The sequence below is a fragment of the Pipistrellus kuhlii genome, unplaced genomic scaffold (assembly GCF_014108245.1).
Source record: "Pipistrellus kuhlii isolate mPipKuh1 unplaced genomic scaffold, mPipKuh1.p scaffold_m20_p_23, whole genome shotgun sequence".
Taxonomy (NCBI): Eukaryota; Metazoa; Chordata; class Mammalia; order Chiroptera; family Vespertilionidae; genus Pipistrellus; species Pipistrellus kuhlii.
The window spans coordinates 8,966,007-8,991,057 of record NW_023425522.1 but is presented as its reverse complement, the minus strand read 5'-3'; the positions used below and the strand labels follow the sequence as shown (position 1 = coordinate 8,991,057).

The window sequence follows — 25,051 nt, the reverse complement described above, 5'->3', positions numbered from 1 at the left end:
GCTGTGTGAACAGGGACCGGGAACCGGTCGCTTTAACCATGGAGACCTCGGCCCTCCACACCGCCGAGGCCGGATGTGTCTTGCGACAGGATCGCAGTCCCTCCACTTTCCACTTTATAACGCACCTCTCGTGAGAGGCAAAGCGGCCGACTTTTGGGGGGAAAAGGCTTGCGGATGTTTCCAGCCAAGCCCACCTTGAACTCCAGTTTATTCATGCTTAGGTTTTAAAGCTAATAAATAAAAAGCCCAAAGAAACCCCGGCGGACAATTTCAAGCTACGGCGCTAACGGCCCCAAAAAATTGCCCCAGAGCTATGATCAAGCCCCCAGCCCAGCAACGGCGCTCGCGCTGAGGTCGGATGACTGTGAGGTCACAAGGCTTCTCGCCCCCGCCCTCCACCAGAGAAAAGCCGGAACAAGCCCCAGAGACAAAGATTTTTGAGGGAGGGGCAACTCTCAGCCCGAGGCCCCTATATAGTCTTCATTCCGCCCACCGCGACTCCCCGGGGCAGAGGGGAGGGGCCGGTCCTGGCTCCGGAGCCGTGGACGGAAGCGGCGGGGTGGGGCCTCGGGGCGGGGCCATGTGGGGCGAGGGGGCGGGGCGGGGTAGCTGAGCGGGGCCCCCTGGTGGGGCAATGGAAAAGCAGGAGTCTGGGGGGACAGCTGGCAGCCTCACCCAGGAACCCCCTGGAGGGGCAGCCAGGGAAGTGCCAGGAGGCAGCGCATGGATGGAGGCGGGCTCCGGGCTGCCCTCCGGAGTTTTCTGGTCCCAAGGTTCCTGCCGCTCCGGAATAGTATCTAGAAGCCCGGATTCCTTCCGTCACTCCGGAGTGGAAGCGGCTCATGGGTCCAGGCCCAACCAGCATCCTGGGGAGGTTGTGGGCCACACTGGCACATACCCTGGCAGATCTAATCCCCCCGTTCCTGGAACCTGTGCATCCGGGACGTCTGACTCGGGATGCAGTTCGCGTTCCGGTTCAACTTCTTTGCACCCTCACAAACCCTCTGAGGATCGGCCCCATAGCATCCTAAAAACCAGCAACCCCACCTTGATACAGAAATCCCCCAGTGCGGAAAAGTAAGGATCCCAGCTTATCTGGCAGGATGCACGGAGCCAGGAGGGAGGGTTACGGACACTGGAGGGGGCCGAGCCAGGAGGGAAGGGGCGGAGTCTTGAGAACTAGATGTGATGGCCATTGAGTGGGAAATGGGAGGTTCCAGGTCTTTGGGAGAGGGCTACAGGCACTCTAGGTACGTAGTCCGTGGTCATCCTTAGGCGTGACCCTCATCCGTGGCCTCCTGTTTCTCTGGAACGGCAAGGGGGTAGAAGGAGTTTTTGAATGACTGAAAGAATTCGGGAGGACTGTGAGCAGGGGGTCACTAGGTTTCCTACCCCTTCTTTGTGTCCTTCCCCAACTGCAGGAAAAAGTCTCAACACTGGGATGAGATGAATATCATGACCACGTACCACCCTGCTGACAAGGACTACGGGTTTATGAAGGTGGATGAGCCGAGCACTCCCTTCCACAGGTGCTGCGCTGTCAGCCACAATCCCCCAGCCCAGACTCCCTTACCTATTCACCGGAGGGGAAGGGCAGGGCGGGGAAGGCGGGAGAGAAGGCGGAGAGGCCTCAGGGACTGGATGCTACCGCCTCTCTGCACTGCTTCCTCCCTCTGCAGGCCGAATGAGCCCTCCTACCCAGTGAGTCCCGAGGCCCTGGCTGAAAGGTGAGAGTCCTGCCCTAACTGGTTTGGCTCAGTGGATAGAGCGTTGGCCTGCAGACTCTAGGGTCCCAGGTTCGATTCTGGTAGGGGGTATGTACCTTGGTTGTGGGCACCTACCCAGTAGGGAGTGTGCAGGAGGCAGCTGGTGGATGTTTCTCTCTCATCTATGTTTCTAACTTCCTATCCCTCTCCCTTCCTCTCTGTGAAAAATGAATAAAATATATATTTTTTTTAAAAAGAGAGAGAAAGAAAGAAAGGCGAGAGGCCTGCGGGAGATCAGTAGGGATGCGTGTCTTCCTCCTTCCACTCCTGAACTCTAATCTGAGCCAGTTCTGCTTTTCGGTCCCCTAAATGGGAGGACCTCATTCCTCATCCAGCCAAGGCGCAGGTGGGGGAGTCAACCAGCTGCCCCCATGGTCTTTTCACACGTCACTGCTCCCAACTAGATTCCCCCTCACCCCCTGCAGGTTGGCAGCAATGGACAGTTTCTACCCCAAGGTCCTTCAGCATCCTGATAACAGAAGCTCGGGGCCTTCCGACAACTTTTCCAAAACACGTGAGACGGGGGGGGGGAGGGGGGGGGAATGCACGGAAAGGGGAGGTGGAGTGAACCGTGGCAGGAGAGCTGAGTTCTCAAACCGGCCCACAGACACCGCTGGTTTTGAGAAGCACCGCAAGGCACACTACGATGAAGGAAAGTTCCTCAGCGCTCAGAAAAAGCGGCCGTCGAAGAGCAAGGCGGGTAGTGAAAGTTTGGGCAGTGGCGGTCGAGGTGTGATGTTGGGCCCAGAGGCCAGGCCTGTGGAGGGAGGCCAGGCAAGAGGACTGGCCGGAGGAGCCCCAAATGAGATTGGCCTGGTGACCAGGAACCACATCCGAGAAACTGAGGGTTAGTAGCGATGGTGGGGCCCCTGGGACTCAAGGGAATTGTCGTCCAGAGCCTTCTTCCTCAGTGTGCATGGACTGGCCAAGGGCCCTGCTGCCTGAGGGGAAGGTGATGCTGGGAGGTGACCCCAGGAGAGACAGAGGGGCAGTTGGGATAAGTTCCCCATCAGGATAATCCCCAGGAAAGTCTGGCTGATGAGGATAAGCAGAACAACCACGAGACCTGCGGGGGATGGAGAGGTCACTAAGGGTTTCCTAAAAGAGAAGGAGGTATAGAGGTGGGATGAGAACCTGGGGCTTGAGCTTCTCCCCTCTGGCGGTGGGAAGGTCACAGTGGGCACCTAGGGACCTGGGCACCCGAGATGGCTGTAGGACAGATGAATTTGGGTGACTCCTCAGATTCCTTGACCTTCAGAAATCAGTCCCCAGCTTCGGCCAAAATCATGCCGGACAAGGAGGCTGATGTGCAGCGGAAGGAGTATTACAGCAAAGGAAGGTACCTGAGGTGCTGGCCTCACCCGGAGCTCAAGGAGGACTCGGAAGATGAGCAGCCGGACAGTGACAGTGGGTCCGGTTAGCCTGGGGGCGGGAGGACTGGGAGCTGACAGACTGATGGGTGCTCCAACCCTGATCGGGGATGCTTCCAGGTTCTTCACGCTTGAGCTGGGCAAGTGAGAATTCCACAGGAACTGAGGTCCGTTCGCTGGACCACAGAGGAAGCCCCCTTCGGGATCACAGGCCATAGAGAACTCCCTGACTGTGACAGGGACACCGTTACATCCTGGTGAGCGCATCATGTCACTGGGCCTGGCTCTTGGCAAGCTCCCACCCCCCAAGCCCCCACTCCCTTTAGGCCAGCAGATCTGCAACAGGTGCTGAGGCCCTAACCATCCTAGTGTGCAAGGCCTACAGTGTCCAGAGAGCAGCCGCGAAGACCAGAAGTGGTTGGGACCCCCTCCAGCTTGACACCATCTACCGGTCCCAAGCCTCCTCCCAACTTCTCTCTGCCACCTACCCCACTCCTGGTTCTTCCCTGTTTTCCAAAGAAGTGGGTCCTAAGCAGTGTCTGGCTACTGTCGGTGTCTGGCACCTAAGGGGCTGAACTGCCCAAGCCCACAAAGCTCAGAGAGGAAAACCAGAAGCAACCCAAACTCCTCAAACCAGAAGGAGTGCAGCTATGAGCCTGGGCAGGGGCAAGTGGCTGCATGCACTGGCCAGGGAGGGAGAGGGGCTAAGGATAGGTCCCAGGGAGCCTGAGGGGTCACAGGGGCCAGATCTCATGCCTGCTATAAGAAAACACTCACCCAAGCCCTCCTCCTCTCTCCAGATGAATCCCTTCGGCTTTGATGGACTGAGGAGGGAGAAGCCACACCATAGAAAATGTAGCCAGCTGGAGATGGGGAGGGGGCCAGCCCTCCCCTGCCCTCACCACCCCCGGGGTGGAAAATAAAGAGACGAAGAGCAGCAGTCTGGGTGCTGTGAATTGGGGGCCCAGGCGGACCTGCTCAGTCACTGAAGAGAGGAGAGGAGGGAGGGTGATTCGCACACAGGAAACCCCCACGAGCAGCAGAGAAGAGGAGAGAAGAAAGCTCGGAGTAGCATGGGGAACTGGAGTCCAGGAGGTCTTCGGAGTCTGAGAAGGCCCAGCTGCAGCAGGGTGGCAGTGATTGGTGTGATTCGGTCAACATAAATTCCCTGGTATCATCTTTAATTCTTACAACAACCCTGGAGGCGGGGGTGGCCATCCCCATCTTCCAGGTGAAGAAACTGAGGAATCAGAGAGCTTGCTCAGGGTCATGCACCCTCTAAGTGGCCAAACCAGGATTTGAACCTGTATCTGCCAGGCTCTTAATACTCAACCACTAAAGGAGAAAGGAGCAGAGATCTGACCCAGTAGGAAGGTGACAGCATATCTCTGAGGCGGGGCTGTGGCTTCTCTGATCTCAGGCCCCTCTCCTCTGCCAGGCCCCGCCTCTGCCCCTCCCAGCACTGCCTGGAAGTGTGGGGCGAGAGCTCCTCCTACGACACCCCTTCCCCTTGGGGAAAGAATTATCACCCCTCCCAGGCTCTACCCAGGGAGACCGCTCTTCTCCTTCCTCCCCAAGGCCCCTTTGGGGGCAGGGAGGGCCTCCACTTGCATTCCCACCCGCCTGGCTCCGAGATCCATCGGCCTGAAGTGATCCAGCTGAGATGACAGTCAAACTGGACTTCGAGGAGTGTCTTAAGGACTCACCCCGCTTCCGGTAAGTGTGCACAGGTCTGGGGGGTAGAGGAGAGGTGGCCCGACACCCCCCTACACACACACACACACACACACACACACACGCACACACACGCGCGCACACACACATGCACACCCTTCCCCAGGCCAGATGTCCTAGCAGGGACTAGGTCTCAAAGGGACAAGGTGAAGCATGTGGGCCAAAGTAGTACCTCTGCTATCAAACCCAGAGGTGTCTCACCCCCAGAGCTGGCATTCCATCCTTCCTCTCACTGGGACCCCCGCCCCTCCCCCAGCACCTGCTCTGGGCGGTTAGCAACTTCCTGCCCTTACCACATCCACCCTCCTTCTACCCTTCCTGCTCTGGCCTGGGCATAGTACAGTAGCTCCTACACTGTGGCGTGAGCAAGCTAAAGAGGGCTGGTGGGTGGGCCTTCTTAACCCACCAGCTTTGTCTGTCTGTACCCCCACTCTCTAACCCCAACCCCTGACCTGGCCTTGCCAAGGTAGACAGACTACATGGATCCAAGCTCTGTTCCTTGACACCATCCCTCCTTTCCCAGAGCCTCTATTGAGCTGGTGGAAGCTGAAGTGTCGGAATTGGAGACCCGACTGGAAAAGGTGACTCAGGGTCCATTTGAAAGTGAAGAGGGTGGGACCAGGAAGGAAGTTAGAGACAGAGAATGAATCCCAGAGATTATTGAATGCTAATCACGTGGGATAGATATTTAGGGGCAACCAGAAGCAAAAAGGTAGTTCTATACCCTCAAGGGGCTCGGGATCTTGGGAAAAAAGTCTCACTTGTGGACTTACCCTGTCGGCTCTTGAGCCCCGCATTGTACCAGCCCTGGGCTGTTGGGTAGAGCAAGACTATTTCTGCCCCGGAGCCCACAGACTGACTGGAGGACAAACCAGTGAACCACTTAAACACATTGCAGTGAGGCCCTCCCCGCCGCCTGTTATAAAACAGCCCATGCGTGTGCCGCTACAAATACATACACTCCCGTCCTCTTAGTGGCTCTGCTCTTCTCTATAGCATTCAGCTCAATCCGACATCACATATGTCCTTGCCGTTTTAGTTTTCTGTTGCTGTATAACCAGTTGTTACACATTTAGTGACAGTACGTATTTTTTATCATAGTGTTGGTGGATCAAGAGTCAGGAAGCTTAGCTGACCCTCTGCTCAGGGCCTCACAGGCTGCAGTCTCTTCCAAGCTTTTCTTCCAAGCCCTCAGGTTTGGGGGCTGAGGCCCTCAAGTCCTCGAAGTCACCAAGCCCCCTCCCATGGGGCCCTGTCCACAGGCAATTTGCTTCACAGCAGCTTATTTCTTCAAGGCCAGCAGGAGAGTCTCCCTTGTGTGAGCTGGCAAGATAGTACCCATTCATATCGCCCCCGGGGGCGGACCCATCACCTTCGCCATGTGGAGTGCCGTCCACCGGGAGTGCCGTCCCATCATGTTTGCCATAGTCTACTGGTTAGAAGCAAGTCCCAGGTCTCTCTCACACTCAAGGGGTAGGGATTATACAAGGGTGGGAATCGTTGGGGGTCACCCTGGCATATGTCTGTCATGATATTTTTGCTGATGTTTTTTTCTTTTCATCTGAATCTAACTGTCATGAGGGACCTTTATGTTTTGTTTTTGCTCAGTCACCAGTGCCTCTACCATGGCCTGAAAGTCAGTGGGTGAACAGCTAATATATACATATATTTTAAAGTTAAACATTCTATTTGAGTAAATTACAGATTCACAAGAAGTTGCAAAAACAGTACAGGGAAGTCCCACACACCCATCACCCCGCTGCCCCCAATGGCGGCATCTTACGTAAGTAACTGTGGTGTACTAACCGTGCCTACCTCCCAAACCAGGAAATGGACATCGGTGTGCTGCAACGAACTGTCTATGCGTCTCACCTGTTTTGCATATGCTCTTTAAAAAAAACTGTGTGAATAACTCTATGACACTTGATCATGTGTATAGATTCTTTTTTAAAAATATATTTTATTGATTTTTAGAGAGGAAGGAAGAGGGAGAGAGAATCATGGGTTGGCTGCCTCTTACATGCCCCCCACTGGGGATTGAGCCCGAAACCCAGGTTTGAGCCCTTGGCTGGAATCGAACCTAGGACCCTTTATTCAACAGTCAGATGCTCTATCCTTTGAGCCAAACCAGCCATGGCTATATCCTTTTTTAAATACATTTTTTAAAAAATATATATATTTTATTGATTTTGTACAGAGAGGAAGGGAGAGAGATAGTCAGAAACATCGATGAGAGAGAGTCATCAATCAGCTGCCTCTTGCACACCCCCCACCGGGGATATGCCCGCAACCAAAGCACATGCCCCTGACCGGAATCGTACCCAGGACCCTTCAGTCCCCAAGCCGACGCTCTATCCATTGCGCCAATCCGGTCCTGGCATTAAATACATTTTTACTGTTGATAATATTACAGATGTCTCCCATTATATCCCCCTATCCTTCCCTCTATATAGATTCTTATAACCAGCGTCACACACAAGATACAAAACTCCTGTCACCACACACAAGGGAACTCTTTTGCATTAGGCTTTGTAGTGATACCCTCCCTGCCCGCTTCTCTAAGCCATGATGACCACCCATCTGGCCTCTGTCTCTAGACTTTCATCATTTCTAGAATGGAATCATACAGTATGTGACCTTTCAAGATTGACTTTTCCCCCGCTACTTAGAATAATGTCCTTGAAGTTTATTCAAGTTGTTGTGCATCAGGAGTACCAGTAGTTCATTATCATAGTTCATCTACAACTAGTGTACTCCTTTGCATGGCTGTGTACCGTCCTCTTGTACGGCTGTACCCATTTGTCCCTAGTTCAGTCTTACAAAGGTTTCTAACTCAGATATAAGAGGGAGAAGGGTGGATAAAGGAAAAAACTGGACACTCAGTCCCCCAGCTCTACACAATGGGGTTTTGTCCCTTGTCACCCCATGGGGACATCTGATAAGGTTTGATCATGACCAGTTTCCTGACCATTACTGATCCTGCTAACCACCTTACACTACATTTCCCTGAGGCCTTCAGTAGCTCACAAAAGTGTTTTCCGGTTCAACAAAAGTTCACTGGGAGATCAACCAAAGGATTTGTATGCATGCAAATAAGCCTAACCAATGGACACAGACACCAGGGCAGTGAGGGCATAAGGACACATACTAGTATGCAATACCTTAATCAATAAAGAAAAAAAAAAAGTTCACTGGATGAGCTGACAGGCGCCCTGCTCGGGGGCAATTTGATTTTTAAGGGGGGCGATTTGAGAATGATTTTTTTTTTTTTTTTTTTTGCATTTCTTATGGTTCTTGGGGCCTCACATGTGTATATAAATATATAGTAGCATATCTATGCATTTCATTTCCATATGTTTTAAAACTTTACTTGCTGTTTTTTCCTATCACTTCATATTATTATTATTATTTTAACAATTTCTTAGTGATTTCTTTCTCAGCCCTTCAACTGTCCTTTCATTCTTTTATTTTTCCTTTCATGGATGCCGTGTTCTTTGGAAGTTAATGGCCATTTAGGCTTCCTCCACGAGAATAGTTCACTTTTTGAATAATGAGAATTCTGTGTCATAGGGAGGGCATCAGGATTTAGAGATGCTTAGGTGGGGCAGGGCCAGGAGAAGGCGGGGACCGCTGCTGCAGAATTTACACCTGTTAGGTAGAGCATTCAGTCTGTGAGTCGTGCATGAGGAGGGAGTTTCTGGGGAGCTCTGAGGCAGGGAGAGACATTTTTGGAGGTGAGGCTGACCATGTCCTGGGTGACAGGCCGGGAGGAGTTTTGTCCCAGGCGCAGAGCAGGGGGAGTAAAGCGGCAGAGGTGAGAAAGCAGCAGGTCTGTGTTAGAAACTGAGAGCTGGCCTGGGCGAGGTTGTGAGGGAGGGTCACAGCCCCGGAGAAGGGAGAGGAAGGGGGACAGCAGTGGGAGTTGCTACGACTATGGTGGCGCATGGCACGACTCCCCTTTCCCTGCTGCTTCCTAGCTCCTCAAGCTGGGCAATGGCCTCCTGGAAAGCGGGCACCACTACATTGCTGCTGGCCGCGCCTTCATTGCAGGCATTTGCGACCTGGCCCACCTGGGTCCCCCGGAGCCCATGATGGCGGTATGTGCAGGGCCCGGGCCAGCGTGGGCTGGGGTCTGAGATGAGGAGAGATCCTGTGGAAGCTGAGGGGGGGTGGTCTGGGTCTACAGGTCCCAGGCCAGAGCAGGGCTGGTGCTGCCACCTGAGACAGTCCTACCCTCGCCCCCACGCCTGCTGCTCTCTCTCTCTGCCTCTTCCTGCCTAGGAGTGTCTGGAAAAATTCACCGAGAGCCTGAGCCACAAGCTGGAGAGCCATGCGGTGAGTGGGGGTAAGTAGGGCATGGGGGGAGAGCAGGGTTGTCCGTGGCCCTGACCTTTACCTTCCAATGTCCGCTTCCCCTCAGGAGCTTCTAGATGCCACCCAGCACACGCTGCAGCAGCAGATCCAAACCCTGGTCAAGGAGTGAGTGTTGGGAGGGAAGCCAGTCCCCCCGCCCATTTCCGCAGGCACCTCCCTGAATGAAGCTGAGACTAAGGGTTCCTGTGACCTCATTGCTATCCCCCACCCCAAGACCCCCTGGAGTTCTGACCGTACAGAGGCCAACTGACCCGCTGGGAGGAAAGCAGGCTGGGCCTGCGCTCGGGGCTTCTCGGTTAGGGACAGGTGGATGTGTCTGTGATTCTTTGTTACCCCCCCCCCCCCCCCCAGAGGTCTGCGGGGTTTCCGAGAGGCTCGCCGGGACTTCTGGCGAGGTGCCGAAAGCCTGGAGTCCGCTCTGACCCACAATGCGGAGGTGCCCCGGCGCCGGGTCCAGGAGGCAGAAGAGGCAGCGGCTGCTTTGAAGAGTGCTCGAGCCGGGTACCGGGGACGGGCGCTGGATTACGCCCTGCAGGTGCCTGTCCCCACTCTTGGGTACCAGGGCCTCAGCCACCTCAAGGCTAGAGAGTCCCTGGTGTGCATTGGGAGGGCGCCCTGTCTTTCCAAGATTGACCTGAGGTGTTTTTGGGCCCTCAGATCAATGTGATTGAGGACAAGAGGAAGTTTGACATCATGGAATTTGTGAGTTTCAAGGGCAAGGTGGGGAGGAGCCTGCTGATGGAGAACAGGAGGGAAGAGGGAAATACCGAGGGGCCCTTCCTCAGCCCTGCCCCCTCCCCACCTTGACCCCAGGTGCTGCGTTTGGTGGAAGCCCAGGCTGTCCATTTCCAGCAGGGCCACGAGGAGCTGAGCCGGCTGGCCCAGTATCGCAAGGAGCTGGGTGCCCAGGTAGGGCCCCTTGGAACAGGCAGATGGGACGGGTTCATGGGCTCTGAGATGACTTTCCTGGCCTAGTTGGAGGCTCAGGCCATCTGAAACGCCCCTTCTATGCCCAGTTGCACCAGCTGGTCTTGAATTCAGCTCGACAGAAGAGGGACATGGAGCAAAGACATGTGCTGCTGAAACAGAAGGTGAGGGCTGGGCCCAGCCTGTGTGGCTCAATGGTTGGGCATCGGCCCAGGAACAAGGAGATCACAGTTCTCTTCCCAATCAGGGCAAATGCCCGGGCTTTGGGCTCTATTCCCAGTGCGGGGAGTGTAAGAGGCAGCCAATCTGATTCTCTCTTGTCATTGATGTTTCTATCAGCCTCTCACTGAAATCAGTAATAAAAGTAAATAAATAAATAAGTAGGTTAGATCTGGGACTGCTGGAGGGAGGAGGTGGGCACAGGTCCTTGCTCTCTGCTCACAAAATTGCCTCTTGGCCGAAACCGGTTTGGCTCAGTGGATAGAGCGTCGGTCTGCGGATTGAAGGGTCCCAGGTTCGATTCCGGTCAAGGGCATGTACATTGGTTGCAGGCACATCCCCAGTGGGGGGTGTGCAGGAGGCAGCTGGTCGATGATTCTCTCTCATCGACGTTTCTAACTCTCTATCCCTCTCCCTTTCTCTTTGTAAAAAATCAATAAAACATAAAAAAAAAAACACAAAAAAACAAAATTGCCTTTTGACCTTTCTGTGCCCTCAGGAGCTGGGCGGGGAGGAGCCAGAGCCAAGTCTCAAGGAGGGTCCTGGTGGCCTGGTCATGGAAGGACATCTCTTCAAAAGGGCCAGCAACGCATTTAAGACCTGGAGCAGGTGAGGAGAGGACACTCCGATCAGCCAAAGCCATCCGATTAATTTTTTTTCCCAATGTTTAAGATTGATTTCAGCCAAGATCGGTTTGGCTCAATGGATAGAGCGTCGGCTTGGGGACTGAAGGGTCCCGGGTTCGATTCCGGTCAAGGGCATGTGCCTTGGTTGCGGGCATATCCCCAGTAGGGGGTGTGCAAGAGGCAGCTGATCGATGACTCTCTCTCATCGATGTTTCTAACTCTCTATCTCTCTCCCTTCCTCTCTGTACAAAAATCAATAAAATATATTTAAAAAAAAAAAAAAAGATTGATTTCAAAGAGAAGGGGGGAGAGAGACAGAAGCATCAATGAGAAGAGAGAATCATTGATTGGCTGCCTCCTGCACTCCCTACGCTAGGGATCGATCCCACAACCCGGGCATGTGCCCTGACCGGGAATCCAGTTGCAACCTCCTGGTTCATAGGTGGATGCTCAACCACAGAGCCACGCTGGCCAGGCCGATTCAATATTTTTTGAGTGGTTGTAGTATGCTAAGCACTGCAAGGAAAAAGACAAAAACCCTTGCCTTCAGAAAGTTGATACCCCATCAGCAAAGACAGGCGATAATACAATAATTAGGTAAATGTTCTATTCGTATATATTAGGTTAGAAGGTAAGCGTGCCAGAGGAGAAAAAATATAAAGTAAGGGATGTGGATAGCTGAGGAAAGGTGTGATTTTAAATAGAGTGGTCAGGGTAGGCCTGGTGAGAAGGTGACTTCTGAGTGAGGACACCAAGGACTTCTGGAGAGGAATGTTCTAGGCAAGAGGGGAGCCTGCACCAAGGCCCCGAGAAACCGGATGCTGGAGGAACAGAGGAGGCTAGCATGAGGAGAGGGAGAGGAAGGAAGGAGGAAGTGGTAGGAGACGATGGAATTAATAGGGATGTCAATTATGATAGGGCCTGTCGGCTTCTTTAGGGATTGGGCTCAACTCTGAGGGAAATGGGGAGCCATTGCAGGATACAGAACAGGATGGTGGTCTGCTCTGACTCGTCTCCTTCCCCTTCAAGGGCCACTGCCAGCCCCTGCGGGGTCTTTGTGTAAATCAGATCCTATATGGGCTCCTTCCCCAAGATACTGAGTCCTTTACCCAGGAGACTGCCTTCTATCAACAACAACAAATTGTAGCAACAGTCTTATTTTGTTAGGAAAAGCATTTTACCGTCATCTGCTGTAAGTTTTCTTCATAAATATATCACATCAGGTTGTCCAAGATGTGATTAGGGCCCCTTAGACAGTCCACACAACTGTCGCCCTCCTCTGGAGCATCTCATGGGACAGTCAGCCCAGGTCTCTATCTTATCGGCAAGATCCTTACGGGGCCAAGGACGCAGCCTCTCTGCTGTCCCTGTCCCAGCCTCACCCTGGTGCTGCCCATGTCCAAACTCTGCTTCCACCTGCAGACGCTGGTTTACTATTCAGAGCAACCAGCTGGTTTATCAGAAGAAGTTCAAGGTGGGTAGCCCGGGTGCTGGAGGCCTGGGCCCAGGGAGGTCCGCCCTTGCTTCCTGTGGCTGAACATCTGCCCCTGCACCTCCCCCTGCCAGGACCCTGTGACCGTGGTGGTGGACGACCTTCGTCTCTGCACGGTGAAGCTCTGCCCCGACTCCGAGAGGCGGTTCTGCTTTGAGGTGGTGTCTCCTAGCAAGTGAGTCTGATCCCAGAGGTGGCGCTCTCATAGCTCTCAATAATCTTCTCCAGCTGGAAAGGTAGGGCCAGTCACCGAGGCCCCCGTGGAGCAGAGGCTGGAGGCCCCCCATGAAGCCCTAGGCATTCACCCTTCGGCCTGAGGATGGGTATAGGCTGAGAGGGGATATTTAGAAGGACATAACCTCTTGGTGCAGAAATATTTCCCTATGATTGATACCAGCGGAATACTAGCTGAATGTCAGCCTGCCCGTCTGCCACTTGCTCTCCAGACCTCAGACCCCGCCCTGCTCTCCGTCCCCTCTCCTGCCCAGGTCCTGCCTCCTGCAGGCCGACTCGGAGCGTCTCCTACAGCTGTGGGTCAGTGCCGTGCAGAGCAGCATTGCCACGGCCTTCAGCCAGTCGCGCCTGGATGACAGCTCCCGGGGTTCAGGCCAGGTACCTTTACGTGGGGGTCCAGGGCAGGTGGGACATCCCTTCCCCTAGACCCCATGGTCACTCTTCCTTCCCATCTGCCCCAGGGCGCAGGACACCTTGTCATGGGCTCTGCTGCCACCCTGGGCCCCGGCGGGACAGCCAGGGGAAGGGAGCCCGGCGGAGTGGGGCATGTGGCAGCCCAGGTGCAGAGTGTGGATGGCAACGCCCAGTGTTGCGACTGCCGGGAACCAGCGCCTGAGTGGGCTAGCATCAACCTTGGTGTCACCCTCTGCATTGAGTGCTCCGGCATCCACAGGTCGCTTCCCACAGCCCCCCGCCCGGGCCCATTCCTCCTGGCTGCTGGGGGAACGGAGACAGAGCCCATCGCACGGCTCTCCTTTCCGCCTGCCCCGGCGTCCTCTCCGATTCCGGCTGTCCCTGGGCACACGCCTGGGCTGAGCCTGTGGGGCACCAGGCGGATGCAGGGGGGCCCAGCTCCCAGTCCAGCCGGCAATTGGGGACCCACAGTAGTTTATTGGTTTGACTGGAGAGGTGGGGTCAGGACTGCTGAGGACGGGTGAGCCACTGAAGAGCAGAGAGACAAGAGGTTGTGAGGCCTTAGCAAGTCTATGCAGCCCACACCCGAGCCAGTCCGGTAGGAGAATGGCAAGAAAGAGCTGTCTAGGCCAAAGCACCAAGAGTGAAGGGAGTGATAGAGAGGAGGAGACTCTGAAAATGAAATGCAGAAGTGAGACGAGGGGATGTGAACAGGCAGGACCTGCCAGATGCTGGTCAAGGTACAGGGCCCCGGCTGCCCTGTGCCTCCTGGCCCAGGGCCTCTCATGGCCCCAATGCAAGACCTTGTCTCCAAGTCTTCTTAGGATCGGCAGCTGCTCCCACGGCTGCTGCCTCACACAGGGCCTGACTCCCCCTCTGGCCCTCCAGGAGCCTGGGAGTTCACTTCTCCAAAGTCCGGTCTCTGACACTGGACTCATGGGAGCCGGAACTAGTGAAGGTGATTTGGGGGTGTTGTGAAGAGAGGGGAGGTCGGATGGGCTGCGGACAGGGCTGTGGAGCCCGAGGGCTCAGACTCTGCCCCCTCCCTACCTGATTGCCTGCCTCCGCCTTGGCACCTGAAGCTTATGTGCGAGCTGGGGAACGTAGTCATCAACCAGATCTACGAGGCCCGCGTGGAGGCCCTGGCAGTGAAGAAGCCGGGGCCCAGCTGCTCCCGGTGAGGCTGGGGGAGGGGTTGGCTGCCCTCTGCGGGGGGGGGGGGGGGGGGGGGGCTGGGATGGGAGGGGGGAACACTGCCTCCTTCTCCTCCTCACCCCTGCAGGCAGGAGAAAGAGGCCTGGATTCATGCCAAATACGTGGAGAAGAAGTTCCTGACCAAGCTTCCTGAGATTCGGGGGCGAAGAGGCGGCCGGGGGCCCCCGAGGGGGCAGCCCCCTGTGCCCCCAAAGCCCCCCATCAAGCCCCAGCCAGGGAGCTTCCGGTCCAAGCCAGGTAGAGGGCCGGCTGGGCATTCACTGGGCACCTGCTGTGTGCTCAGCGCTGTGCCACACCTGGTGGGGAGGTTCCGAGTGTGGGGCCAGGCCTTCCCTTTGAGAACGCTGAGCAGCCAGGTGCATCGGCACCGGTTTCAGAAGGTGAGAGGTCTGGGGTTATAGTGAAGGACAGGAAGGAGCATGGGCTGGGAGTGGGCAGGGCGGGCGATGGAAGGTGTCAACACGTGAGAAAAGTCAGCAGGGAGAATGAGCTGCGTCTCCGGAGGCCTGTGAGGCAGGTGTGAGTTTGGCTGGAGCAGAGGGAGCTGAGGGAACCTTCAGTGAGTCAGCTCGCCCACAACACCCCAGCCAGTCCGGGTGGTTGGACAGGAAGAGGTGGTGATGCTTTCTAGCCCTGGGGACCCCACACACATCCACACTCACGTACACCTCCCCTTCCCACCGCTCCCCGCAATCTGGGAGCCTCCGCACAGCTGAGGAGTGACCTCCCCCGTGACAGCCGCAGGGGACTTTGCCGAGGGTTTCCCCCCAGACTCAGAGCCAATTCCCCCTGACAGAGCCACCCTCGGAAAACCTGGGCAGCCTGCACCCGGGGGCCCTGCTGTTCCGAGCTGCTGGGCACCCTCCATCCCTCCCCACCATGGCTGACGCCCTCGCCCACGGAGCTGACGTCAACTGGGTCAACTCGGGTCAGAAGAATGCCACGCCGCTGATCCACGCCACAGCTGCTGTGAGCGTCCAGCCAGTCTCCCATCCACCCTACGTCGCCGGGTCGTCTCCCCACCCCTCCTCCACCTCATAGGGCGTGGTAACCGTTTCCCCATCCGTACGCTCCCTCATGAGGTCGCACTGGGATGTAATGTACTGAGAGGTTCAGAGCCAGAGCAGAGCCTGACACCTAGTTGTACCCCTAAACCCCTGATCCCATGCCCTGCTCTCCGAACTGTACAAACCTTTAAATCTGCCTCTACAGCTGCCACCCTCTCCCCCCTTTCTCTGCTTCTCAATGCAGAATTCTCTTCTGGCCTGTGAGTTTCTCCTCCAGAACGGGGCGAATGTGAACCAAGCGGACAGCCAGGGCCGAGGCCCACTCCACCACGCCACCATCCTTGGCCACACTGGGTAGCACAGGCAGCGATGATGGCCGTGGGGAGGAAGGTTGCAGACGGGATGAGCTGCTGGCTAACCCCGGCTGTCCTCTCCAGACTGGCCTGCCTGTTCCTGAAACGGGGAGCTGACCTGGGAGCTCAGGACTCTGAGGGCAGGGACCCTCTGACCATCGCCATGGAAACAGCCAACGCTGACATCGTCACCCTGTGAGGATACCTGAAGGGGCGGGACTAGCACCTTTCCCACGGGAGTGGCTAACTCCACGACCGAGATGCCTGGGGAGGGGCGTGGTCAGCTCCTGGGCGGCAGCAGACGGGATGCTCCCAAGTGCTGACTGGGAACCGGAGTAGCAGGGTGTGGGCAGGGTCCAAGGACAGTGAGCTCATCCTGAGAGTCAGTATTTGTCAACATTGTTGCCAGGCATCTTTTAATCACTGGGCCCTGGGCAAAGAGATGAATAAACAACCCAGCTCAATGGATGGGAAGCGGGGGTTGGGGGGCATGGCTGTCATTCATTCATTCATTCTCTCCTCTTTAGGCTGCGATTGGCAAAGATGAGAGAGGCAGAAGCAGCCCAGGGCCAGGCTGGTAAAGTACCCCCACCCCTGCTCCATCAGGCCTTTCACTGTAACTCTGGCTTCTGGCCCCTGGTGACCAGCTTCATTGATTAAGTCTATTATCAACAATGCACTGGGCGTACTGGACACACCAGGCCTCAGAACAGAGGGGAAAAACAGGCAGGAGTTGTGCCGTTAGCTCAGGTGTTTCCTCCCCCCACACTCTTGCCAGGACCACCCCACTGTCCCCAGCATCCTCTCCTGAGCTGGGGGCCCAGCCTTCGCGGTTCCCAACCCTCCCTCCCTCCCCTCAGGAGACGAGACGTATCTGGACATCTTCCGTGACTTCTCCCTTATGGCATCAGACGACCCCGAGAAGTTGAGCCGGCGCGCTCAGGACCTGCACACCCTTTGATTCCAGGCCTTCCAGGGGAGGGCCTGCGACCCACCCTTCCTCACCCACCGCCCACCGCCCTCACCCTGTCATTAAAGCCTCTGTGCTTTGATCTTCGCTTCGTAGCTTTTATTGGGCGCCACCTGGACCCGCTCCACCCTAGGCTGTCAGGTGCTGTGGCTCCTGGGATGGGAGTTGGTGAGGTCGAATCATACAAGGGACAACTCCCGAGGGGGGTGGGGTGGGAGAGGGGACAGAGGGAGCCGTGGCCTCAGCCCTCGCACCGGGAGGCCCTGGGGCGGGGCTCGGGCTCCGGCGACGTGGCCAGGCCCGTCGGGCAGAGGCGCGGCAGCCCGCGTGGGCTGAGGCCGGCTTCCCTTAGGGGCGCTGGCGGCCGGCCGGGTGCAGACGCTGGCTCGGCCGCCCCAGCCCGGCGGCATCCCCGGAATGCCGCGGCTCAGCACCCGCCCCCTCGGGAATTCCCGGAGCATTAGAAGGGGGCCGGGCCCCCGCGCTCGGGCCGCGCCTGCTTTCCCGGCGGCGGGGGTGGGCCTGCGCCGGCCTGCGGACGTGAGGCCCCGCACACCTGGGCCGCGGGCGGCGCGGCCACATCCGGAGCGACAGCACGAGTCACCAGCCCCCGCCCGCCGCCGGCCCAGCCGGTGCCCCCGCGCCCCCGGGCGCCGCTCCGCTCCCACCGCCGCCGGAGCCGCAGCCCGCGGGGGCGGGGCGGGCGCCCTCCGAGGGGGCGGGGCGGGCCGAGGGGGCGGGGCTGCCCTTAAAGGAGCAGGGCGGCAGCGCAGGCCACTTCCTGGGGGCGGAGAGGCTGAGGCAGCAGCTGAGGCACTGGTCAGCTCCATCCGAGACTCGCGGCCGCTTCCATCCAGTCCTCGCACAGTCGCAGCGGGATTTAGCGCATCCTCGCCCGCAGCCAGCCGAGGCACCGCCGCGGTCAGCTCCGGGAGCCCCGCCTCCACCTCCTGGGACCCGCGCTGGAGCCGGGCCACGGCCAGGCCCCCGACTGGCCCCCAGGACCCCGGTGGGTCTGCCCACGGCGACGGCGATCCCCCGAGGACTCGGGAGCCGGACCCTCCCGAGGCGGCCTGGTGCGCGCCGTCACCTGCGGGCTGAACTCCGGAAGCCACTGTCTGCAGCCCACGGAGCGGAACCGCTGGCCGCCCACATTGGATGCGTCTGGACCGAACTTGCCTTCCTCTTGGGCTTCCCTGTGCTCCTTCCATCCGCTCTCTAAGCCTCTGGGCGCCCCTGTGCCCGGAAGCCACCCCCTACCACCGAGGTAGCGGGGGTGAACCCCCCGAATCTTGCTGCCTTAGGCTCCAACCAGTGCCTCCCACTGAGGCCGAACCTTCCGACCCAAGTCTGCACACCCCCAGGAGGTCCTGCCTTTTTCTCCTTTGGTGTCTCCAGCACTCCCCAAAATTTCCCCTCCTCCTGTGCCCTCTTCACCCCCTTCCTTCGGGGGCCCCGTGACCCTGAATGTGGGGGGCACGCTCTATTCCACCACTTTGGAGACCCTGACCCGCTTCCCAGACTCCATGCTGGGGGCCATGTTCAGGGCCGACACCCCCTTCCCCCCCAACCTCTGCTCCCAGGGAGGCGGCCACTACTACTTCATTGACCGCGATGGCAAGGCCTTCCGGCACATCCTCAATTTCCTGCGGCTGGGCCGCCTGGACCTGCCCCTGGGCTACGGGGAGACGGCGCTGCTCAAGGCCGAGGCCGACTTCTACCAGATCCAGCCCCTCCTGGACGCCCTGCGGGAGCTGGAGGCCTCCCAGGGCAGCCCCGCGCCCTCGGCCGCCCTGCTGCACGCGGACGTGGAGGCCAGCCCCCGCCTGGTGCACTTCTCCGCCCGCCGCGGCCCGCACCACTACGAGCTCAGCTCCGCCCGCGTGGACACCTTCCGCGCCAACCTCTTCTGCACCGACCCCGAGTGCCTGGGCGCCCTGCGGGCCCGGTTCGGCGTGGCCGCCGAGGAGAGGGCAGAGGGGGGGCCCCACTTTCGCCTGGAGTGGGCCCCCCGCCCCACAGAACTCCCCGAAGCGGAGTACGGGAAGCTGGGGCTGCAGCCCCTGTGGACCCGGCGGCCGGGGCAGCGGCGGGAGGTGGTGGGCACCCCGGGCTTCCTGGAGGAGGTGCTCCAGGTGGCCCTGGAGCACGGCTTCCGGCTAGACTCCGTCTTCCCTGACCCCGAAGACCTGCTCAACTCCAGATCGCTGCGCTTTGTCCGCCACTGAGAACTCAGAACTGGGAGGACCGCCCTGGGTTTGACTGTGGGACAGGATTGGGGCGGTGTGTGTGTGTGGGGGAAAGGGACAGCAAAGGGGATGAAGGCTCCCCTGCAGACCCTTCCTGGCTCTGCTCTGGGGCCGAGTCAGAGGTCCTATTGCACCTGACTGGAGCCCACATGTGGGCAGGACTCTCCAGCCCAAGCCCACTGCGGGCTCACAGGCGGTATGGAGGGGCCGGACTGGTGCTGATCCTGGGAGGGTGGCGGCTGCCCTGGCTCATTCTCACTGAGCCTGTGGGCCTCCAGGTTCATTGGTTGGAGCTCAGTATGCAGGGGTCTGGAAAAGTGGGGGGGGGGGGGGGGCACTTCTCTGAACAATGCAGGGACACAGGCCTAGAAGGAAGGGGGATTTTTTTTAAAAAAAAATACATATTTTATTGATTTTTTACAGAAAGGATAGAGAGTTAGAAACATCCATGAGAGAGAATCACTGATCGGCTGCCTCTCGCACACCCCTTACTGGGAATGTACCTGCAACCAAGGTACATTCAATTCCTTGACCGGAATCGAACCTGGGACCTTTCAGTCCACAGGCCAACGTTCTATCCACGGAGCCAAACCGGTTTCGGTGAGGTGATTGCTCCCAATGTGGCCTCCTGGACTGTGACTTCTAGAGCACAGTGGCCTGGCCGGGCCTGACCAGTGGCATAAGAAGGAACATAGGGAGGGACATTCTTTGCTGTGTCCCCAGGCACCTACCGAGGGAGACAGAAAAGCTGCACCCCACCCTAGGCCGGCAGGAGGCAGCCAGGAGGATCCCCACTCACTGTGGGAGGAGCATCCCTCTGGAGACCCCGGGTTTTTAAGCATCTGGTGCTGACGGTGGAGCTGGCCATGGGCAGGAGGACAGGCTCTTTTTGGCCCTTGGCCCACCTTCCTTCCTGTGTACGTGCGTGTCTGACTGATGTGCACGTCCCCGACATCCGGGCGTCCACCTGTGTTGTGGGCGACGGTGTTTCTGTGTCTCTGCGTGTCCGGGCCTGCTTGGGGTTGCTCACACACTGGGCACCAGGTGTGTCTGTGGCTGTGAAAATGAATAGTTTAACCACCAGGGGTGTGTGTGTGTCCGCGTACACGTGCGTTCACGTCACCACGTATGCAGGAGGGGCCTGTTGGGATTTCGGTCGCTGGGAGGGGAAAGAGGGGAAAGAGGAGTCAGCTCGGAGCAGAGAGGAGCCGGAGAGGTTGGGAGGGCCGGGAGGCTATGGGGAGGGATGGGGTGTTTGCGTCCCCGCAGGGAGGGATACTCATGGACAACTTCTCTGGGGGGGTCGCTTATTATTTATCGCTCACAAGAAGAAAAATAAAGTTGCTTTTGGAACCACACACTTGTCGAGGCTGCTGAGGGCCAGGTGGGGAGTGCCGTCTTCCTCTGCCCCTCTGCCCCTCTCCTGGTCCCCAGGGCAGCGGGACTGTTCTGGAATGCTCTAGAACCTCTAACTGTTCTGGAACTCTGCGACTTTCAGGCAAAGGACTAGAACCAGGGTCCCAGAGCCTCCCTCTCCCGCAGCCCCCTGGGCCTCATGTGGACTCTGGCACTAGCGGTGGCTCTGCTGGGGGCTGCCCAGGCCTGTCTCTTCTGCCGCCTCCCAGCGCACGGCCTGTCGGGCCGCCTGGCGTGGCTCTGCAGCCGGATAGAGGCCCAGTGGAAGGACTGCGAGGCCTCCTGGAACTTCTCCACCTTCGCCCTAGGTAAGCCCAGCCACCCAGGGACGGCTCAGCGACAGCCCCCCCCCCCCCCCCACACACACACACGGCCCCAAGCAGGGCAGTGTGTGGCTCCCCTGCTGCGCCCCTCAGCTGGGTCCTGGACGCCACGGCCTCTCCCGCTGGGAGGGCGTCTGTGGACAGTGGGAAAGTCCAGAAAGAATCTAATGGGCTAATGAGGACATCACTGCTCCTTGCCTGTCCCCACAGACGAGGTGTCCATGAACAAAGTCACGGAGAAGACGCACAGGGTCCTGAGGGTCATGGGTGAGGTCACTGGGGAGGGAAGGCACAACCCTGGGGCTTGGGTCGATGCCAAGGAGGGGGCTGGGAGGAGGGGCTGGCAGGAGGGGGCTGGGAGGAGGGGCTGGGAGGAGGGGCTGGGAGGAGGGGGCTGGCAGGAGGGGCTGGGAGGAGGGGCTGGCAGGAGGGGCTGGCAGGAGGGGCTGGGAGGGCAGGGAGGAGGGGCTGGGAGGAGGGGCTGGGAGGAGGGGGCAGGGAGGAGGGGCTGGGAGGAGGGGGCTGGGAGGAGGGGGCAGGGAGGAGGGGCTGGGAGGAGGGGCTGGCAGGAGGGGGCTGGCAGGAGGGGGCGGGGAGGGCAGGGGGGAGGGGCTGGGAGGAGGGACTGGGAGGAGGGGGCAGGGAGGAGGGGCTGGGAGGAGGGGGCTGGCAGGAGGGGGCTGGGAGGGCAGGGAGGAGGGGCTGGGAGGAGGGGGCTGGCAGGAGGGGGCTGGCAGGAGGGGGCTGGGAGGGCAGGGAGGAGGGGCTGGGAGGAGGGACTGGGAGGAGGGGGCAGGGAGGAGGGGCTGGCAGGAGGGGGCAGGGAGGAGGGGCTGGCAGGAGGGGCTGGGAGGAGGGGCTGGGAGGAGGGGCTGGGAGGAGGGGCAGGGAGGGCAGGGAAGGGTGGAGGGCAGGTGGAGACAGAGGGAGTGAGTGGGAGGTGCCCGGGAAAGGGGTGGAAGTCAATATGTACTGTGAGGCCCCTGTGAGGCCCCGGGCAAAATGGCTGCCCTCTGCCTCCCCAGAGATCAAAAGCTCCTTCTCCTCGCTCCCTCTCTATTGGCAATGGCTTCACAAGACCGGGCTTCCTGAGTACGAGAGGGAAGGTACTGGCGGAGGAGGGGCCCAGGAGGCCTGGGTCTGGGGCACAGGGGCTGAGGGCTCACCTGTGCCCACCTCTCTCCTCCAGCTCTGTGCAGCCCCGCCTGCTGTGAGTAGAGAAGGAAAGGGACCGAGGCCGCCGTGGGCTCCGGGAGAGCGGGCGGCGCGGGAGGAGGCGGTGCTCCGGGAGGGTGGAGTGGGGCCGCCCCAGCGCCGGACCCGCTGTCTCCTGCAGGGGGCAGCACCATCCTGTACAACTGCTCCACCTGCGCGGGCTTTGAGGTGCTCTGCTGGCCCCTGAAGCGCTGCTTCCCAGGTCCTCACCCCTCACCCCCACCCCGCGGCCGGCCCCGCCTCACCCAGCCCTCTGAGCCCAGAGGCTCCCGGGGTTGGGGGGTGTGGCTCCCAGCATCTTTCCCTGTTCCCTGGGTTCCCCACAGGAAGCCACGATCTCCAGGAAGCCAGGATTCTGCTCCTCTGTGTCTTTGGGACGGTCCTGCTCCTGGGCGGCCTTAGCCTGGTGGTGGAGTGAGTGCGGGAGGCTGGGGGCGGGAAGCGGCCTCGCTGCCTCTGACCCGCCCAGGGCTCTCCACCACCCTTCCCTCCCAGTTTCCTCCCCTCCCCTTCCCTCCTCTTCCCTTCTCTCCCTTCCCTCCCTGTTTCCTCCCCTCCCTTTCCCTCCTCTTCCTTCCCTTTCCCTCCCCTTCCCTTTTCTCCCTTCCCTTCTCCTCCCTTCCTGTTCCCTCCCTTCCTTCCCCTTCCACTCCCATCACCTCCCCTCTTTCCCTTCCCCTCCTCTCTCCTCTCCTCTCTCCCCTTCCCTTTCTTTTTTTTAATATATATATATATATTTTAATATATTTTATTGATTTTGCACAGAAAGGAAAGGAGAGAGATAGAAAGTCAGAAACATCAATGAGAGAGAGTCATCGATCAGCTGCCTCTTGCACACCCCCCACCGGGGATATGCCCGCAACCAAGGCACATGCCTTTGACCGGAATCGAACCCGGGACCCCCCAGTCCCCAAGCTGATGCTCTATATCCATTGAGCCAAACCGGTCCCGGCTCTCCCCTTCCCTTTCCCTCCCATTCCCTGCCTTCCCTTCCCTTCCCAGACCTCCCACCTCCATCTTCCCTCAGGCTCCACTTCCTTGAAGCAAAAAGCAACTTACGAAGATACTAGCCTCCAGCTGGGAAGAGCTTGTACCCATAACTTCCACGTAGCTTGGGGGGCAGGGGAGGTGTGAGGCTGCCAGCCCCTTCGTTCCAGCCCCTAAAGTTCAGTCTTCCAGATTCTAAAACCCCCACGATCCTACTGCCAGCGGGCCTCGGGGACCAGGCGCCCACCGGTGGAAAGTTCCTCCCCTCCAGCCTCACCCAATCAGACAGGCCGTCACCAGTGCCAGGAAAATGTCTACAGAAGGAAAGAATCCCCTCCACTCGCTCTCCCACACCCACACCCGTCGGCCGGCCTGTTCCCGTAAAGCGGGGGCCGTTTGCCCCAGACGCTCCTCCTGTGACTGATTGGGAGTCCGGGAATGAGGATTCTGGAGAACAGCAAAACCACATCAGTCAGTCCGCTGGCACGCTGGCCCTCCACTAACACGGTGAAGCCCGGCCTCCCTCAGGCTGCCCGCCTGCCAGGCCCCACTAAACGCGCTGTGCAACGGCCTCCGCCCTGCCTGCTCTCTGTCTGCGCCTGGGGTGGGAGGGCAGGAAACTTAGGGGAGCACAAGGGGGGATTTTGCACCCCATGAGACATTTGCCCCGCCTGGAGCCATTGTTGATTGCTTTGACTGGGGGATAAAGCTACTGGCACCAGGGAGTGGGCAGAGACCAGGGAGCCCTCCCCCACTAGGAGTGATCCAGTCAAAATGTCACTAGTATGTGGCAAGGAAACCCTGCTTCAGAGGCAGTGAGGCCGCTTCAGGAGTTTTGGTCTGGGAGATGGGAGGTGGGACATGAAAAGAAAGGCCTAGCCTAGCCCTAGACGGTTTAGCCCAGTGGATAGAGCCTCAGCCTGCAGACTGAAGGATCCCAGGTTTGATTCCAGTCAAGGGCACATGGGAAGGTTGCAGGCTCAATCTCCAGTAGCGGGTGTGCAAGAGGCAGCTGATCAATGATTCTCGTCATTGATGTTTCTCTCTCTCTCTCTCCCTTCCTCTCTGGAATCAATTAAAATATTTGGGGGAAAAGAAAGAAAGAAAAGAGAGGCCTGTCACCAGGGCCTGGGCCTGGAAGGGGTCTGAGCCCTCACCGACCTCAGTGGTTTTCACATTGGATACTTGGAGGCTCCAGGGCCAAGGTTCTCAACCAGCTGCACCTCAGTCACCTGAGAAGCTTTAAAAACCACCCATGCCTGGACCTCATCTTCAGAGATTCTGAAGTCAGTGGCCTCCTATGGGGCCTGGCTCATCTCACGTACAGCCAGGTTTTGGGGTTACCCAAGGAGGCCCTGGGATGGGAAGAAGCATGCCTACCCCTTCCAGGAGAGTACCACCCATGTTGTTCAACATGTTCTAGTCCAATGCCGTCATTTTATACACAAAATGAGACCCAGAGATCTCACAGCAAGATTACACAACTTGCCCAAGATCATGCAAGAACTCGTTCGTCCACTCATTTGACCCACACTTAGTGAGTGCCCACCAGGTGCCAGGCAGCGTCACTTCCCAGCGGGGATGAGAAGCGCAGTCCTAACTGCCCAGGGATCCCCCTCTCCTCCGGTCTGCGGTAGCTGCTCACCCCCGCCTGTGCTGTACCGCTGTTCCCAGGCCCAGCATTTTGGAGTTGTCCTTATGTTCACACCCAACATGCATAGGTCAACCGCTTCTGCCCATTCATGAAGGACCTCTACCGGATCTGTCCCCTCCTCCCGCCCCATGGCACCCAGGCCCCTTCTAGAACCCTCTCCCTGTGGACGTGTCTCCAAGACATGCCATCTGACTTTGCCCGCTCCCCTCAAATACTTTGTACCCTCAGTACAAAGGCCACACTGGTCTTAAAACTACGCATGCTCACAACCTTCTGTCCAACAGCAAAAGATAGTTAAGAATTTGGGCTTTGCCCTAACTGGTTTGGCTCAGTGGATAGAGCGTCGGTCTGCGGACTCAAGGGTCCTGGGTTCGATACCGGTCAAGGGCATGTACTTTGGTTGCGGGCACATCCCCAGTGGGGAGTGTGCAGGAGGCAGCTGATTGATGTTTCTTTCTCATCAGTGTTTCTAGCTCTCTATCCCTCTCCCTTCCTCTTTGTAAAAA

The 25,051-nt window shown here is 58.4% G+C and overlaps 4 protein-coding genes across 5 annotated transcripts; all 4 read left to right on the top strand.

The window, feature by feature from the left end:
* Positions 1-598: 598 nt before the first annotated feature.
* On the top strand, positions 599-4,365 carry LOC118726708. Its single transcript, XM_036451771.2, has 8 exons — positions 599-1,077; positions 1,422-1,529; positions 1,680-1,727; positions 2,192-2,280; positions 2,374-2,613; positions 3,009-3,173; positions 3,257-3,393; positions 3,937-4,365. The coding sequence occupies exons 1-7, from the start codon at positions 635-637 to the stop codon at positions 3,352-3,354; spliced, it is 1,191 nt and encodes a 396-aa protein (XP_036307664.2). The 5' UTR covers positions 599-634; the 3' UTR covers positions 3,355-3,393; positions 3,937-4,365.
* Positions 4,366-4,389: 24 nt separating this feature from the next.
* On the top strand, positions 4,390-16,788 carry ACAP1 (ArfGAP with coiled-coil, ankyrin repeat and PH domains 1). Of its 2 annotated transcripts, XM_036451768.2 has the most exons (23): positions 4,390-4,510; positions 4,715-4,852; positions 5,394-5,451; positions 8,848-8,967; positions 9,152-9,205; positions 9,291-9,349; positions 9,596-9,779; positions 9,902-9,946; positions 10,058-10,153; positions 10,261-10,335; positions 10,890-10,999; positions 12,439-12,490; positions 12,583-12,683; positions 12,997-13,120; positions 13,204-13,415; positions 14,045-14,114; positions 14,239-14,333; positions 14,439-14,608; positions 15,168-15,340; positions 15,623-15,732; positions 15,816-15,926; positions 16,259-16,308; positions 16,592-16,788. In XM_036451768.2, exons 2-23 carry the CDS (start codon positions 4,800-4,802, stop codon positions 16,690-16,692), a joined length of 2,223 nt encoding a protein of 740 aa, XP_036307661.1. In that variant the 5' UTR covers positions 4,390-4,510; positions 4,715-4,799; the 3' UTR covers positions 16,693-16,788. The 2 variants fall into 2 exon arrangements, with proteins under 2 accessions (XP_036307661.1, XP_036307662.1); XM_036451769.2 differs by lacking the exons at positions 4,390-4,510; positions 5,394-5,451 and having other exon boundaries at positions 4,523-4,852.
* A 653-nt stretch (positions 16,789-17,441) lies between these two features.
* On the top strand, positions 17,442-19,334 carry KCTD11 (potassium channel tetramerization domain containing 11). The gene has a single exon (XM_036451774.2). It carries the CDS (start codon positions 18,228-18,230, stop codon positions 18,927-18,929), a length of 702 nt encoding a protein of 233 aa, XP_036307667.1. The 5' UTR covers positions 17,442-18,227; the 3' UTR covers positions 18,930-19,334.
* A 121-nt stretch (positions 19,335-19,455) lies between these two features.
* TMEM95 (transmembrane protein 95) lies at positions 19,456-22,414 on the top strand. Its single transcript, XM_036451778.2, has 6 exons — positions 19,456-20,674; positions 20,900-20,956; positions 21,715-21,795; positions 21,879-21,899; positions 22,002-22,106; positions 22,231-22,414. The coding sequence occupies exons 1-6, from the start codon at positions 20,506-20,508 to the stop codon at positions 22,320-22,322; spliced, it is 525 nt and encodes a 174-aa protein (XP_036307671.2). The 5' UTR covers positions 19,456-20,505; the 3' UTR covers positions 22,323-22,414.
* The last annotated feature ends 2,637 nt before the right edge of the window (positions 22,415-25,051 follow it).

Bases quoted from the DNA above. Each gene is read 5' to 3' on its own strand.
- KCTD11 (XM_036451774.2), top strand. From the start codon at position 18,228: ATGCTGGGGGCCATGTTCAGGGCCGACACCCCCTTCCCCCCCAACCTC.
- LOC118726708 (XM_036451771.2), top strand. From the start codon at position 635: ATGGAAAAGCAGGAGTCTGGGGGGACAGCTGGCAGCCTCACCCAGGAA. The intron at 1,530-1,679 runs GTGCTGCGCTGT...CTCCCTCTGCAG, and splicing joins CCGAGCACTCCCTTCCACAG to GCCGAATGAGCCCTCCTACC. The intron at 1,728-2,191 runs GTGAGAGTCCTG...CACCCCCTGCAG, and splicing joins CCCGAGGCCCTGGCTGAAAG to GTTGGCAGCAATGGACAGTT.
- TMEM95 (XM_036451778.2), top strand. From the start codon at position 20,506: ATGTGGACTCTGGCACTAGCGGTGGCTCTGCTGGGGGCTGCCCAGGCC. The intron at 21,900-22,001 runs GTGAGTAGAGAA...GGGCCGCCCCAG, and splicing joins TCTGTGCAGCCCCGCCTGCT to CGCCGGACCCGCTGTCTCCT. The intron at 22,107-22,230 runs GTCCTCACCCCT...GGTTCCCCACAG, and splicing joins CCTGAAGCGCTGCTTCCCAG to GAAGCCACGATCTCCAGGAA.
- ACAP1 (XM_036451768.2), top strand. From the start codon at position 4,800: ATGACAGTCAAACTGGACTTCGAGGAGTGTCTTAAGGACTCACCCCGC. The intron at 10,154-10,260 runs GTAGGGCCCCTT...TTCTATGCCCAG, and splicing joins GCAAGGAGCTGGGTGCCCAG to TTGCACCAGCTGGTCTTGAA. The intron at 15,927-16,258 runs GTGAGGATACCT...TCTCCTCTTTAG, and splicing joins AACGCTGACATCGTCACCCT to GCTGCGATTGGCAAAGATGA.